This window comes from Thermobia domestica, chromosome 10 (genome assembly GCF_964235325.1).
Source record: "Thermobia domestica chromosome 10, izTheDome1.hap1.1, whole genome shotgun sequence".
Classification (NCBI taxonomy): domain Eukaryota; kingdom Metazoa; phylum Arthropoda; class Insecta; order Zygentoma; family Lepismatidae; genus Thermobia; species Thermobia domestica.
The window spans coordinates 224202255-224220023 of record NC_137463.1 but is presented as its reverse complement, the minus strand read 5'-3'; the positions used below and the strand labels follow the sequence as shown (position 1 = coordinate 224220023).

Genomic DNA, 17769 nt, shown 5'->3' with positions numbered 1-17769 from the left:
AAACTAAAAGTAACGCACAATGAGAGTATGAAATATTATTATTAAATTCTGAAAATTTAGACAGAACTCACCAATTGTATATTACGATTTAAAAAATTCTTGCCAATAAGTGTGCAATAGTTGTTTACCGTGTACGTCCTTCAAATAGTAGAATTTGCTTGCAATTGCTGGACCATTTGAATGGATCAATTGAAGGTTTATATTTTCAAATTGCACAATGAATTCTCTGTGCTAAGTTCTATCTCGTAATACTATCTTAGTTCATATATTTCTGCTGAGATAAAAATTGTAGAAGTGTCCGTTGTGGAGATATTACTGTATCACTAATAATAACTTTTTCATTTCTTTAATTTCGCCTGGTGTGTGAAAGTCATGGAGGGCCGAGAACCAGTTCAGACAGTTGGTTGGATTTATCATCCTCTTTTCAGCAGTGAGGCTATAGGAAACGTAGAGCTACGGGCTTAAATTCATATCTGAACATGTACTCCCATCGAGAATCGTCTACCGTGAATGCTAACCAAACAGCCACGTTCGTGTTTTTTTCAGAGGAAGGGCGAGTAGAGGGCAAGGACCAGTCGTAGTTGTAGAATCAGGGATGAGGTAAGACACAAACTAAGACGTATACTTACGCTGTGGATACAGAATTTTTGGCATTGATTTGTCATTGTTAGGCAATTGGGGAAATATTTGAGTGAATAGTTAGCGCGAATTGGAGCTAGGAAGCCAGAAATAACAGAATCATTGACACAACTAATACACTGACCATACAACAGTCAATTCGGACATACTCCATTTGGTGGCCAACTCATTCACCAGATCTATGATTTAGGGGTTCGTTGAAGACAGTTTGCTGGCGATCTGCCATTATTCCCTTCTTCACTGAATGTTCGTGAGCAGATAACATACGTGCAACGCACATCATAACTAGTACTGTGCTACATTCCGATATATCGATCGACCAATTTATATTTTCAAATATTGAAACCAAATTTTATATATTGATTGATAATTTTATGTTTGTCACTATATAATATTTTAATATTTTTCGTTAGTTTGATATTTCGATAGTTTTTTTTAAATCTCGATAATTTGGTATTCGATATATTTTGATATATTGATCAATTTCGATACCTGTTTTTGATTTTCAAATATGAATATTGCACAGCCTTACTGACAACTGAACATCGTCAGTATGGCAGGTGTTTGATTAATGTGCAGATGGTGCCTCGTCACCAACGGTAAACATGCTCAATAACCGTGATTAACGTATCTGAAACCTGGAAAACCTGTTTTCCCTAAAGAGCAGAAGTGAAATATTTGTTACACCTGTTCTAACCAATCTCGAAAGTCAGGACGTGATCATAAAAGGAGGGATTACCATGCCAAGTGTATCATTAAAATGTTAGGGGGCACATATTGTGTGCGTATTTGTGATATGGAAATTTGAAAACTGGCTATATGTGGTATGGAAAACAAAGAGTTAAACTGAAAATACATGTGCGCTACGGAAAATTATGTATAAATATTATGAAAACCTGGAAAATTGTGTGTGTATAATCGGTATGGAAGCCATAAAGCTGTGGGAATATATCAAAGACGACTTGATCCAAGCCATACACATGAAAAGGTGTTGAAGGCCAGAATCACTGAGTAATCTTGAAGTGGAATTTCTTTCCTGGTGGGAGAAGGGGGCAACGCTCCATGTACTACTGGGGAAATGGGCAGCACTATGAGATCAAAATGTTATTTTTAAAATAACTTGTGTACAGCATGTAAGAAAATTCTAGGAATGTAATTGTTATACAGTAAAATTTGTCTATGTTGGTCACTATTAGTTAAATCGAAAAGCGGCTGACTTTTACAGCAAAAACAATTATAGATCGTAATATACGCACTTCTAACCAGATCGAATATCTCGAGTTCCGAAATTCGGAATGTCAAAATTCCTACAGATTCGTGTTCCTCGTGGTCTAATTTACAAAATATATAAAAAAACAGGTGGGGTCCAGTTTGCTTCCCTGCTGCCTACTTTTCAAACTAACTGAGTTTTCCAGAGTGTACATTTTACTTCAAACTGAGTTCTGCCCTGGCTAACAAACGTAAATTCGCTTCTATAAGAGTAGAGTTGATAGTCTTTAAAGTTACACTTGAAATTGTTCGGCATTCTTGGAGCTTATGAAGGAGTGAATAATTCAAATATGTTTGTCACAACATCTACAAACGAATATTCATTCGTATATAACCTCCAATACATTACATTAAAAACACATAAACTACACAAAGAAAACCATTATGCATTAGAGCAGATCTCTTATTAGCAAATGGCCCTGCACACGCGCACTGCTCAGATAGCCCACAGCCTGAGCCTGAGCGCGAGTCCAAATTTAACTCAATCACAATTGAGATTGTCAGAGGTGTAGCGGTTTACGTTGAATATATCAACACTTTATGAACTAAGTCATCTTAGATTTTTCTCCAATCCCACAAAGCGGGTGGTTTTTCGCGATTAAGATATGTTTAAGCAGGGGACGAATATAGAACCTGAAAATCGGGTGTTACCCGCTAAAATCGGGTAATATGGCAACACTAAGGTAAATAAAAAATAAGGTATATCCCTATTTAAGATCACTACACATGCGACTCATGAAATTCAATTTGAAATCTCATCCACTTAGGCTGAGATCTTTTATATTATAACTACTCTTTCCTCTTGTTTTTAAAAATAGTACTGTCACTCTTTCTTTTGTTAACAAAAAAGCACATCTCCCTTTTTTAGAAAAAAGAAAAGAAAGAAACAAAATCTAGATCGCAATATTAACTAACTAACTAACTAACTAACTCTATGGAACCCGGAGGTTCAATGCTGCGTTCACAAAAGCTCTCCACTGACTTCTAGCTAACTGCATCCAGTTTCTACTTTGTATTCCAATCTCTGCGAGATCCATCTTAATATTGCCCTCCCATCTGTGCCTAGGTCTTCCTAATGGTCGTTTTCCGATTGGTCTTTCAATCAAGACTTTGAAAGCGTTTCTACTTTCTTCCATTCTAGCTACGTGACCCGCCCACCTAAGCCCCCTAGACTTGACGACCCTAACAATGTTGGGTAAACCATATAACTTATGTAGTTCCTCGTTATGAAGTTTCCGCCATTCCCCATTCCCGTTCCTCTTGGGTCCGAATATTCGTCTCAGGATCTTGTTCTCAAATACTTTCAGTCTACGTTCTTCCCTCAGAGTAAGTGACCATGTTTCGCAACCATACAGAACAACAGGCATGATTATCGTTTTGTATATTTTAAGCTTCAAATTCCTCGACAGAATTCGCGACATCAAGAGATTTTGAACCGAATAGTAACACGAATTCCCTGCTTTTAGTCGACATTTAATTTCTTCGTGAATATGATTTTCGTCTGTTAATATTGATCCTAGATATTTGAAACTATCCACTTTATCAAAAGTATTATTTAATATTTTAACGCATCCATAATTTGCTGTATTACGGTCCCGACGCACTTCCATGTATTTAGTTTTCTCTCCATTTACTTCTAAACCCATGTCCCTGCAAGCGTTTAATAAAGTCTCTGCATTTATTTCTATTGTTTTCCTATCATCCCCTGATCGCAATACACAATTTTATTGTTGATTTGTTGCCACTCCGATAAATGTGAATGTTGTGGTTTTGCATGTGTTGACTGGTTTCTTATCGCAAGTCCCAGACAACTGCAATAGTTTATACGTGAAGGAAACACCGATCATGTTTTATTCTGTATGTTTTTACTTCCCAATAACGATAGCCGTGCCTCTTTGTGAGAAATTGCAACATTTTATTATTATTATTATTATTATTATTATTATTATTATTATTATTATTATTATTATTATTATTATTCTGCCAATTGTAAAAGTATACTCAACAAGAATTTCCCAACACCTTAAGACATTTAAAAAAAATACCTTCTTTCCCCTCTGCAAATTTTGAGCATTTTTTCCCTACGCCGAGGGAAATTTCCCCCCATCTGTCAACTGTGAGCCGAAGTGGGGAAGGATACTTTGCTGTTTTCTCGTTGTTACTTGATATTAGTGCTGTCGAATTTTTGTAACATTTGCGGTTTTCGGTTTTTGAGATAACCGGTTTTCTGAAAACCGAAAACCGTAAATGCGGTTTTCGAAACCGAAAACGCAAAAGCGGTTTCCAAAACCGACATTTCGTTTTTATGAAATTTCACTTTTTTCTAAAACCGGTTTTCGGTTTTTTCAAAAACCGATTTCGACAGCACTAGTGTGTACGGATAGTATAAAAGTAAATAAGGCTTAACTTGGATGACCTTGACATTTAGAGATTGTGTAGTCATCAGTACACTCTGATTGTCTTATCACAAGGTTTCTTCGGGTGTTCATTAGACACAGGCTGGATGAATTCCTGAGCCATTTTAAATTTGAAAAGAATGGGAGAATGAATTCAACCCTCACTACGGATGGAACCCAGGCTATCTGGTGGGTAAACAGAACCTTTTTCAATTACACCCATCAGGCTTTACATGGGACATACTCTTTTTCAAGCTTGAGGCCGGGGTGGCTCAGTGGTAGAGCGTTCACCTCTGGTCCCTGGAGTTCGTGGTTCGATCCCAGCTCCCATTAAGTAAACTTTGTGGTGGACAAATACCGTGTGCGTGGATTTACTCGGAGTTCTCCCACTTTCTTCATTCCACAATTTTCATTCATTTCTCACCATCACCATCTCCTTTAGCTTACCCGGCATAATCGTGGGACGTAAAACTCAAAGATTTAATTTCTTTTCTTTTCTTTTTCAAAGATCAAGATTGGTGTACGCTTTTTCTCAGTGAAACGAGATTATCATACGTAATTACTATTGTTATCCACGGGACAAAACAATAATTCTAATGGGCAACACTAGTTCACCCAAGTTTCACATCTTATACACTATTTTAATGTTGAATGATTCATAATATAAATAATGTAAATTGATAAAGTGATATTACGAACACAATGAAGTGCATTTATCAATGTTTAAAGATCCACAAGTCATTACAGAAGATAATGTAATAAAAAATATGGTCTAAATATTGTTATACTGTAATAGGTCTCTCGTGACACGGAAAGATTTTGATTCCTTCTAGGTGAAATTAAGAAAAAAAGTCAGGGCGAAAATTTTGTACCTAAATTTGTAAAAAATGACGAGGAAAAACTTTTTGAGAATCGAGACGAGACAATACTTACCGGTATACAAAATTTAAGAGATAGGTATGCGCACAAGACGAGTCGAGACAGGATTTTTCTGACAAAATTCGAGTCGAGACATGGCTCTTCCAATAAGAGAAATATAATTTTTCGAGTCGAGACATCACTTTTACAGCACATTTTCGAGACGAGACAGCCCCAATTCTTGTCTCGTGCGCATCCCTATTAAGAGACGAGACTATCTTATTTCTCGTCTCGTCGGTAACGCCTTTCAAGCTGTTTAGGACGATTTTTATGGATTACAAAATAATAATAATAATAATAATAATAATAATAATAATAATAATAATAATAATAATAATAATAATAATAATAATAATAATTCATGTTAAAAATATGAAATGAAATATTTCAGTTTAACGACCCATGATTATGCCCTTTAGGCTAAGGAATACAGATGGTTAAGGCAAGTGAATGATGATGGAAGAATTAATGGAATAGTGGGAGCACCCCCGAGAAAACCCACGAACACGATACTATCCACCAGAAACTTATTTGACTGGGAATAGAACCAGGGACCCTACGCACCAGAGGTAAACGCACCACCACTGAGTCACGGTGCTCCCCAAGAAAATAAAGAAAAAACAGAACAACAGTGCTCACAACGTTTGTAAAACTCGTTGGACCCAGGAGGCCGTACAGAATATAGGCCTACATTGATTGTAGGGATGTGCACGACACAAGATTTGTGTCTGTCTCGTCTCGAAAATGTGCTGTAAAAGTGCTGTCTCGACTCGAAAAATGTATATTTCTCTTATTGGAAGAGCCGTGTGTCGACTCGAATTTTGTCACTAAAATCCTGTCTCGACTCGTCTCGTGCGCATCCCTAATTGATTGTATAATATATTTAAGTTCTTAGATAACAGCGATGTTATATAAAGGAAGAAATGAACTATTTCAATTTAACGTCCTACGCTTATGCCCGTTAGACTAAATAGTTAAGGCAAGTAAATGATGATGGAAGCATTGGTGGAATGAGAAAGTGGGAGGAAACGGGAATACCCCGATAAAAACTCACGGACACGGTGTTGCTCATCACAAATTTACTTGGACGGGGATCAAGCCAGGAATATATAGAGAAAGAGCTACAGTTTAATGTGGGATTTGAACCACTATAAAGCGTTCGGTGCTCTCCTTTCGGGAATCGAACTCATGACCTCAAGTACCAAGGACACGCGAACTAGCCACCAGAACAACGAGAAGGGCATAAAGAGTATACTGTACCGCACAATGCGGCACAATTGAAAAAATAATCGAAATTTGAATGATTTTAACCCTTTACCAATGTATCATGTGCCGTCAAGTGCGGTATGTGGCAATGAGAATAGGGAAAGGGGTCTTTGCCCTATACTGTTTCCTTGATGGACGCAATTAGTCTGCTATAGAAACTCTGTTAAAAGTACGAAAAATAAACGAAATCAAGATATTAGAGTAGAAACAAAAATAATAATGAAAGTTATAAAGGTTTTTGTAAGTGAATCATGTCGATCACCTGTGAATCATTTTTGTGAAAAACCACGTGGACGGAATTCCTTTCGATCAATACAAACTGTCTGAGTGCTTTTGGGGAGTTGGAACTGTACCAGACGGTTGGACTCGATATGGCAAAACGACTCGAAAATACTACTGCATTATGAGAAGTTACGGAGACAACGACTGGTTAAATATATCGACTGGATATTACATTAAAAGGAAAATATATTTTGTGAAGATTTTTTGCTGTTACTTTATAATCAAAGGTAATTTATAAAATGAAAAGATTTTTCTTTAACGTAATTAATATAATATTTAATAATAATAATAATAATAATAATAATAATAATAATAATAATAATATAATAATAATAATAATAATAATAATAATAATAATAATAATAATAATAATTTATGATTTAACACCCATGACATAAATGAGACGGTTGATTAATTAAAATCAGTGACTATCAAATGATTACTGGGCTGAGAACGTGGGAAAACCAATATTGAATTCTATAAAAAGAATTGCCATCTTTCCTCTGCAGGTGTGTTTGCTTTATCTTTCACTATATATTATTATTTAAAGAGATAAAAACAGGCATAGCGAGACTGTTTGTAGTGTTTAGGCCTTTTTGAATGCGAGTGTTGTTTACCTCCCCATCGTTGTTCACTTCCTCCATCGTACCTCCTCATCGTACTTGAAATTGTGGCTTTTAAGATTTGTTCTTTCTCGAGAAAGGGGGCGGAAAAGTGCCTAGGGCCGGCCCTGTAGAGGACTATAATTACTGCCCCTAGAATTAACATTTGTAGCTTTAGCATATACACTTTTTAAAATTTAGTTTAAGTCAAATAGACGTAAAGAAGATGGAGTATTTTATGTTTTCTTGAAACCAGTCTACAGTGAAGATTTAGGGTGCACGGGAAAGATGGTGTCTCCTTTCAAAAATAATTAAAAAAAAAAAAAAAAAAAAAAAAACGCGACTATTAAGTCCTTGAGAAGTTCAACGGTCTAAATTTGTACTATACAATCTTTTTTTTTCACGTACCCCTAGACACAGTTCGCCATTCAATTGTGTATTCCTGAAGTTGTTTAAAGAAATTAAATAGAAATGAACTTATTTAACTTAATACACATGTTCTGTTGATTAAAAAAGGGGGGGGGGGCAATCAGTGTCCCAATCAATAGATTATCTACAAGGGGATAAAGTGCATGGGAAATTTCAAAACTTTCTTCAACTATGATCATTCAATAAATATTGGAAATATGTTTATTTTGGGATTACGTACCCCCAGAAATATTTTCGCGTACCGCCGGTTGAATAGCACTGGTCTAAATAAAGAGACAAAAAATTGTGATACTATACAAATACCTTGTATACTAATACCAACATACACACATTAAAAGAATGTTCCCCACATCTCTAAAAGCTGCTGTATTCTTATTCGTAGACGAAATTAATCAAATGTGAACCTTCATTGGTCAGTTGAAGTCTTTCTTCAAGTTAAAACATCTTCTATACAACGGAGAAAACAATCCTTTCGAACAGGGATGTCTGGACCTCCCCCTCCTTTCCTTCAGAAATCCTGACTTTCTTGTAAATTTAGTCTAATTTTAGGAGCGATTTTGCAAATGTTAATATTATTTACCCTCGTAATGAATTTGGATCTCCCCCAGAAAAGATGTGGGTGTGTTCCGAAATAAATTTTTGCGTACTTACGTGCTTCAGAATACACATATATGGTTGCCTAGTTTTTTTGAAAAACAAAATTGGTACAGTTAGAAGAATTATTTAACTATTTCTTTGCTACTAATAAATTTGGAATATTTGTCCTTCCAAATATCTTATAAGGAGAAATGATTCAGTCTTTTGGAAGATAAATTAGTTACTTCTCTAAATTCCTTTCTGGGATCCACCACTGCAAATACTCAGGATAATCGGTATCGGGATTTGAACCCGGCACTTTTTCGATTAAAGCAGCACCTATATAAAATTAAGATCATGTTCCAGAAATCAGAGTAAGGGAAAGAAACCTGCATGCTGACTATAATGAGATCCATATCCCGCGGTACATCAAGCACTCAAATTACGTGAAAAATCAACACAATTAATTTTAGTTAATAAGAAATGGTTAAAGCTGAAACTTGTTTCGGTTATACGATGTCGTGACTTTTTTTATTATTATTACAACCGCCGTCAATTTTAATTAAAAGTAAGTGTTAATTATATCTACAGGCGTTACCTTCTAAAAGACAGAAGGGTGAGAGATGATTACTTACTCGCAGAAAGTATCATGATTTTCAAATTCTATAAGCATATTACGTTTCAATTCAAGATCTTGTGTGTGTGGGGGGGGGGCGTGGTGGCTCAGTGGTAGAGCGTTCACCTCCGGTGCTTGGGGTCCCTGGTTCAATCCCAGCTCGCGCTGTGTGGACTTTGTGGTGGACAAACACCGTGCTCGTGGGTTTTCTCGGGGCTCTCCCGTTTCCTCCCACTTTCTTCATTCCACCATTTCACTCATTTCTCATTATCACCGTCTCCTTTAGCCTAACCGCCATAACCGTGGGACGTTAAACTTAAAGATTTCATTTCATTTTCAAGTTCTTGTGATAGTGAAAAATACGTCTTCCCCTCTTTCGTGTTTCTTCCACATTAGAGCCAACCGCTCTCATTCGAAAAAATAAGATAAACTAAATCATATTCTATACCAAAATAGTTTCCCATTGCGGCCCCCTTATATTTTGATTTTGTTCCGCTCCAGGCGCGTACTCAGAATTTTTTGATGGGAGAGGTCCAAGCTTTTTAGGGGGAGGATCCAAAATTACAAGCCACTACTTCTATGGAGTATTGAACGGATATTATTCTGCACCCGAAAAGACGATAAGTAATCTTATATTTTCCTATATTTTCAGGAAAAAAAAAAAAAAACTATACAACTAGATTGTTTTTATAAGAGAAAGAGTACAGATGAAATATAAAATCAAATTTTCATGCTACACCAATCATTCCCCGTTAAACAAGTATAGTTTCACTGACAAAGTGTACAAATGTATGTTTAGTTAGGAAATTTGGAGAGTGGTCCGGACCAGGTGGAACCCCTTTGGGTACGCCCCTGCTACGCCCTTTCTCATGTCTGGAAAAAGGCTGCATTTCTCATATAGAAAAAAAATGTCCTTTTGCACTTTTTGTACTGAAATCAAAAAGTTCCATGAAATTTCCTTATACAATCTCGTTAAAAATTTGCCCATGTACTTTTTTCTCAAGAAGCCTTTTATTTTCATACATAAGCTAAATTCAAAGTATTAAAAGAGATCCTTCGTGGCTAAGCGGTTAGCGTACACGCCTTTTGTGTGGGAGTCGCGGGTTCGATTCCCGGCAGGAGTTCATGTGGTTCGGATTCCACGTTAACCAGTAGGTCCAAGTCTCCTATAGCCTCGCTGCTGCACGGGACGTTAAATTCAACTCAAAGTATTAACATTTCTTACACATGGCAGCAAGAATATATTTTCAACAGTGGTGAGTGGCAAGGATTTTATTTTTGAAACAATACTCTCCCTAAGAAAGGAGGCAGTATGTGTATAAATTTGTCAAAGTTCTTGCAAAACTTTTCAATAATGGTGCAGGAGCCGGGGACAGTTGCTTCCTCAGTAGTTTGTATCTCCAAGCCCTTTTCTTATCTAGATGACAAAAATACAAATAGCTATGTAATAGAAAAATATGGAAATTGATATCCAAGTTTTCGCGAGAGATTTTCTTTCAGTGCACCTAATTTTATCGACACTTAACGGACACTCTGTATAACATTCACCTATATGAGATATTCACTTCCACTCCCCCATGATATTTCGAATACTGGAAAAGCTTCACTAAAGCTTTTAAATATGTATATATAAAATTTAACTTTGAGACTGCGTTGTATCTGCACTAACTCTGATCACGTGACACCAGTTAACGTGCGTAACACTTAAGCACATGACTTAACATAAAATACACAGACTCACAGAAAACACCCATACACTCTGAAAATAAGAGGAAATATATGTATATTCACACACACACATTTGCACATAGCAGAATATATATTATGACACTGACCTGCATTAGCGGTAAACCCACTTTGCTGGTTGATTGTGCTTTTTCACCACTGTCCTGAACAGTTTCTGATTCACTGCCGGCTTTTTTAGTAGTAGTAGTAGTAGATGCAATATTATCACTGGTCACACAAGAATTGCTTTTGTCAACGGTTCCTCCTTCTGTTGATGAAGCACCATATCCGTTGACACTTGGATTCTTCTCGATCTTTTCGCTGACCGCACTTTTTTGATTGCTCGATATCTTCCTGTCGTCAGATTCCGTTGTCTTATTACTTCCTGTATTAATTGGTTTTCTCTTATCACCACCATCCTTGGGCTTGTGATTAGTAGGGAGTACAGCTGTCGTCGGGGGCGTACCAGTATTCTTCAAATTCGGGCTTATCTTTCCGTTTTTCATTGTTGTCGGGCTGCTGTTGGATTTGTTGTTATTCTTATCGGTGTTCATTGTTGTTGTATTCTTCTTGTTGTAGCTGTAGTTATTTGTTGACATGCCCTTTCCATGATATTTGGTCGATGTGGCGTTTCTTTCCATCTCTCGCGGATATGCACTCACTTTTACGACTATAATTTCTTTCTAGGGTGGTAACTGAAGAAAAAAAAATCTTCCTGATTCCTGTTAGAACTTCGTGGAACGTTCCCTCTTCGTAGCTTAGCAAAAAGAGTTCTTCGCTGGAATCTTCCTTGTTAAGCTTCGAATAATAAAAGCGAACTGGCCTGAGCTTCTATCAGTGAGTGTGTTGGTAACGTACGTTAAAAATAGACAAAACTTCAGGAACAAAAAAACAAGATGTTGAGTGTGACTATTTTGTTTTTTCCTCGCGAGAATTATACAGAAAACAACAATTAATATTCGTTTCGAATTCGTTATTTGAATGGATTTTCTGTATAGTATTGCGGAACGTTCTCGTTAATTTCTTTGCTTCTTGGTGGTAGAAAGGGTTTTTTTAAAAAATATTTTTTCCCCGAAAAGCGAAACAGGAAGATTTCGTCGTGTAGAGCCGGCCGCGTTCGCACGCCACACTATCCAACCCTCGTCACAGCTGCTAGGAGAACGATTTCCCCTCTCCCTTCACTTCCCGTAAACTGCGTACTTCCACCTTGCCTGCTTCTCCCCTCACTTTCCCCGCACTTGCCCATCCGCCAGTCGTCAAGCTGTTCGCTTCTCTATACTTCAGTTGTATATACGCTAAAGAAACTCAGATCAGTGTTGGAAATTGTACGATAATTATCATCTTCAGTTGGCAAATTTCGTTTGCTACCCAATGCATAATCGGAATGATTTGTTTCTAGTCTAACATCCCATGATTGTGTTTCAAGGCTGAAGAAGACGGTGATGAGAATGATAATATAGGAAATAAGAGAACCCCGAGAAAGTCCATTCATGCGGTGTTTGTCCACCGCAAAGCCCACTTTCAAGCCCAGCGCTAACGAGTCCGGATTACGGAACACGCTCTCAAAAGTGTTGGGTCTCAATAATTGAGCACTAGCCTGAATGAGCCCTAGCGCAGTTGAAGGCAGTCGAAGATCGACCCCGAGCGTTAATGAGCAGGGACTCAACAGAGGTGAGTGAGGCCCAGCGAGTCCCAGCCTTAATGAAATAAGTGATCCAAATTGAAAGACGTGAGCCCGAGTATGAACGCAAGCCCAATTGAGGCAAGTGAGGCCAAGAGCGAGCCCCTTTGAAGTGAGTGAGTAGGAGCCGAACTGAAAGAAGTGAGTACAAGCCCGAACGAGCCTAATACAAAATAACAGTCTATGCTTGCTGACAGAGATTTTTGGAGAATGTTCTACCACTGAGCCACTGCGGCGCCGGGACTGATATGAAATGAGTTTCTCAAACAGTGGTTCGCAGACCAAAAGTAGTTCCCGAAATGTGGTTTTGGGGGGGGGGCTCTTAGACTAAACATTAGCCATAAAAAGACAGAAATAATAAGATTTAAGAGACATAATATGGTTTAGAGTCTCATTTACTGTAGTTAGAGCTATACCTAATAAAAGAGTATAGAATGCTAAAAGATAAAAATTATACAAATTCTAATAGCATTTAGACCTTTCCTTCTATTGTTACAAAACGTTCTTGATAGCGCTCAATTAGACTTCCAAATTATGCTATATGCGAATATTACGGAAGTCTTATATAGAATGGTTATAACCATCCGTCAACAGGTGTCATAACAAAAAGAGGAACGAGATATCGAGATGTGGCTTTTTTACAATCGGTTAAGCGACTCAAGAATAGATTCTACTTCATTCATGAATCCTCTATTTAGACCGGAAATGGTAGGAATCAACCAAGGATGTTATAAAATAGAGGATCTGCCAACACGTATCTTCATCCTACGAACTCAATGAAGCCAAAAAAACAACAAAGCATCTTCTGAATCGGCACGTCTGATTGGCTACTCTCGTTTCCGGAATTATTGTTGGCTAAAACAATGCGATCTTAGTGGCGCGGAGTAGGTGTGGCGAAACTGTGACGTATGGCTTCACGATTTTGTTGTATGGGCAGATCCTCTATTTTATAACATCCTTGGAATCGGCAGTTTCCTACTTGAAAGTTGATCGCCGTAGAATAAAAAACGATAATAGATAGAGATAAACGCAATTGATTCCGCGGCTCAAGACAACATACCATCACCACCCACAATACTTTATCAAAACCGGTTTTGAAATTTACTAGTATTTCCAGTTCCAATGTTTATTTCCAAACAGCATAAAAACTGTAAGAGATAGCAGAAAACGACTTTTTAACACAGATTCAACCTCCAAGAATGAATTTTATCTCGAATTTCGTCTACCTGTTCAAACCGAAAGTGTTGAAAATTTATAAAAAATATAAAGAAAAGTATGTAAAGTGCTCTCATATGTTTATATGATATTATAAATGGGTCGTACATGAGAATTTTCTCCATACTTTAAAAAAAAAAAAAAAAAAAAAAAAAAACAGAACGAATGCCTAAGGATTGGCAAGGAGGAATTTTCTGCCCAGTACACAAGAAATGAGACCGCACATAATTACAGGTCTTCCAATGCAGCAATTACAGGCCGATAATGCTACTAAGCACGGTGTACAAAATTTTAACGAACATTATTAACAAAAGAATGAAAAAGTACACAGACACAATAATCGGAGAATACCAGTGGGGATTTAGACCTGGAAGAGGCACGACTGATAAGTTATTCGTTCTACAGCAAATTACAGAAAAAATTACGAATACGGACTTGACCTTATAATTCTATTTGTTGACTATCGCAGAGCCTTTGACAGTGTAAATACGTAGAAGCTAAATCATTAAAGTGATGCAGCAAATGGGCATTCCTAGTAAGCTGATTAATTTAACACAAATTATAATGCGGCAAACAAGCGCTAAAGTAAGAATAGGAAATGCTGTAAATCGAGAATTTCAATATTACAAAGGAGTCAAGCAAGGAGACGGGCTATGCACTACGCTCTTTATTATAGCACTACACGCAGCTGTACAGCAAATAGACAAAAGAGGGTCAATTTTCACCAAAAGCATCCAGATCTGCGCATATGCAGATGATATTGCAATAGTGGCTAAAACAGAGAAAGACCTGGCGGAAACATATCAAAGATTAGAAGAAGAAGCAAATAAACTTGGATTAGCCCTTATTAAGGGATCCGGGGTTTTGGGGGTATATTTTAGACTTTCAGTCAAGCAGCTACTGCATCATCACTATTTATCCTAGGATCATGGTTCATACCTCATTCTCTTCAGAATAAAGCTGGCTTTCAAATGGTACCACTTGCATGCTCATACCATATACCAGGAGAGGGAAAAGTGATATCAAAGGGAAAATTTCGACAGATTTTTTTTTCACACTTTGGGTCCCTCTGGAACGGTCCTGTGTAAACGTAGAAGTCTCAAAAAATCTGAAAAATAGTACTTGGTATACTGAATGTGTGTGCCAAATTTCAAGTATCTATCTTGAATACTAAGGGCGGGAGAAATTTTATCAAGAATCCCCACAATGCCCCAAATTACCGTAAAACACCATGATCTCAGGTAAAAAAAATCCTGAGACATCTCTATTTACCCTAGGACTATAATCCGCCAATAATTCTCTTGAGAATAGAACTGCCTTTCAGGCGGTACCATTCACGTGTCTCCATCATGTATCTAAGGCGGGAAAATCAAGAAAAAAGGGACTTTTTGGGTCTAAATATCCTTTTTTCAACTTTTAGCCCCTCTGGACCCCCCTGTTTTAACGCAGAGATCTGAAAAAAATCTGATAAATACTACTAGGTGGGCTGAATGTTTATGCACAATTCCAATTTTCCAGGTGCAAAAGTAAGCCCGCCAAAAAAATATATACCGACAATGTCCCATATTCCCGTATACAGAGGGATATTTTGTAAACATTCCCTGAGACATCCCTAATTACCCTAGGATCATAGTTTGCACATTATTTTCTTCAGAATAGAACTGCCTTTCAGGCGGTACCATTCACTTGTCTCCATCATGTAACTAAGGCGGGAAAATCCCGTGAAAGGGATTTTTTGGTATAAATTTCCCTTTTTCAACTTTTAGCCCCTCGGCACCCCCCTGTTTTAACACAGAAATACGTAAAAAATCTGTTAAATACTCCTCGGTGGACTGAATGTTTGTGCACAATTTCAATCTTCTAGGTGCAAAAATAAGCCCGCAAAAAAAAAACCGAAAATGTCCAAAATTCCCCTATACAGAAGTATATTTTGATAAAAATTCCCTGACACTTCTCTAATTACCCTAGGGTCATGTTTCGCCCATCATTCTCTTCAGAATAGAACTGCCTTTCAGGTGGTACAATTCACATGTCTCCATCATGTATCTAAGGCGGGAAAATTCCGAAGAAAGGGATTTTTTGGTAAAAATATCTCTTTTTCAACTTTTTGCCCCTCTGGATCCCCCCTGTTTTAACGCAGAAATCTGAAAAAAAAATCTGGTAAATACTACTCGGTGGACTGAATGTTTGTGCAAAATTTCAATCTTCTACGTGCAAAAATAAGCCCGCCAAAAAATAATGAACATAGACCGGCCCCGCAATATTAAAAGAAAATATATATTTTAGAGTTATGACGTCATCACCTCCTATGTCTGGACGCAGGAAAGTGTGAAACCATACGTAAGGTCTTCTACAATGCCTCTGGACTTGAAAAAAAAAAAAAAAACGGACGAAAAAGCTCAAATAGCAGAGTTATAACGCAATGTACCATGAAACACCCGTATGGTACAAATTGTACCATAGGTTCCACAAAGGGTTAGAAACAAACGTCAACAAAACAAAATACATGATTGTCACTAGGAAGCTAGAGATTTTTTTTTTAAAGGAATAGTTATACATGGGAAAGAATTTGGAAGAGTGAGCTCGTTTAAATATTAGGGTATTTCCATTTACGAACAAAACAAAAAAAGCGAGAAACGATAAGAGAAAGGAAACAAGGCTTACTACGCAAACATGCAATTAATCAAAAGTAAACTCATAAACAGGAAAACCAGGGTTACACTCTACAAAACATTAATCAGGCCAATCGTAACGTACGGAGCAGAAATATTTGTCATGAACAAGGCAGAAGAAGAAACTCTAAGAAGATTAGAAAGAAGAATAATACGCAAGATATACGGTCCAGTGAAAGAAGGCGATATATAGAGAATAAGGATATATGGAGAGAAGACGATATATGGATATATGAAGATATTGTAAAGTTTATTAAATCTCAAAGAATAAGATGGCTAGGCTACGTACAGAGAATGCCAGAATCGAGAATACAAAGGAAAATAATGAAAGAGCAAATATATTCTGTAAGAAGGAAAGAAAGACCAATGACAACGTAGAGAGACGACGTAACGGAAGACCTAAAACGATTAAAAGTGAAGAGATGGTGGGAGATCGCCAAAGATATAAAAGCATGGAGGCACATTGTTAGGGAGGCCAAGGCTCACAAGCTGTAGCGCCAGTTAGTAAGGTAAAGTAAGGAATAAATGCATTTTTTAAAAAAACTATGTAATTTTCCTTTTGCTTTTTAAAGTAGAATTTGATATATTTTGAACTTGATTTTTCAAAAAAGAAAGAACTTTTCTAAAAAATATTTTATTTTATTTTATTCTAATGCTTCTCGTGAGTAACAGATACAACAGGAACGAACATAGGAACATCCAGAAGATATAAAAACGTCCGTGCTCTTTAGAGAGACTGAAATGAGTTTCACCTGACGATCAACCTAACTCCTCTGACTGCTTTTGGCTACGGCACACCAGCTTCCATTCACCCATTGTCTCCCCATGAAGTATATAGTATACCTAAAAGATGTGTACAAACTCCGGGAGGTGATTCGTGACATCAAACGATGTAGCGTCACGATTGGAGTTTCGATTCTAAGTTGGCACCCCTGTCACTCGTACACCACGCGGAATTCGACAACATGCAACAGGATTTTTTCTCTTCTTTTGATGTCAAGAATCACCTCCCGGAGTATGTGCACACTTTGAGGTTCACCCTGTATATATATATATATATTCGCTCTGCTATTTGCCTGTTGAATCCGAAAATTCTAGAAAGACCTCAGTGAGGATATCCAACTATTTGAATTCAAATTCAATATCTTAGAATTAAAAAGAAAGAACGTTTACTGATAAAATGTTCCACTCATCATAAGAAAGTCAGTAGCGTCGCTAGAATTGGTGTCAACAGGGACAGTTATTCATAGTATCACCCCTACTCCCTATGGACCTTCTCTCCTAAGGCACCATACAAGTATTTTGTCTAAATTTATTGTTATTCGGAAACTACCAATTGCATTAGAACTTTCCTCTCTGCTAAATCAGGATTTTTCTCAGCTAGCCTTCAGAACCTCAGCCTTGTCAATCACTTAGTAGAAATCAAAGTCTTTCGCGAACTCACTTTTGATCATGTGGGAAGATCTAGTGACCTTGAGTGTTC

At 37.2% G+C, this 17769-nt stretch overlaps 1 protein-coding gene across 1 annotated transcript in view; it reads right to left on the bottom strand.

Annotated features, from left to right (window-relative positions):
• LOC145663015 (terminal nucleotidyltransferase 5C) overlaps window positions 1-11867 on the bottom strand; it is a 346715-nt gene extending 334848 nt beyond the window's left edge. Inside the window, exon 1 of the mRNA XM_081729146.1 lies at window positions 10829-11867. Coding sequence (XP_081585272.1) covers window positions 10829-11359 — 531 coding nt within the window. The 5' untranslated portion in view covers window positions 11360-11867. The remainder of the gene's footprint in view (window positions 1-10828) is intronic.
• Window positions 11868-17769: the final 5902 nt, after the last annotated feature.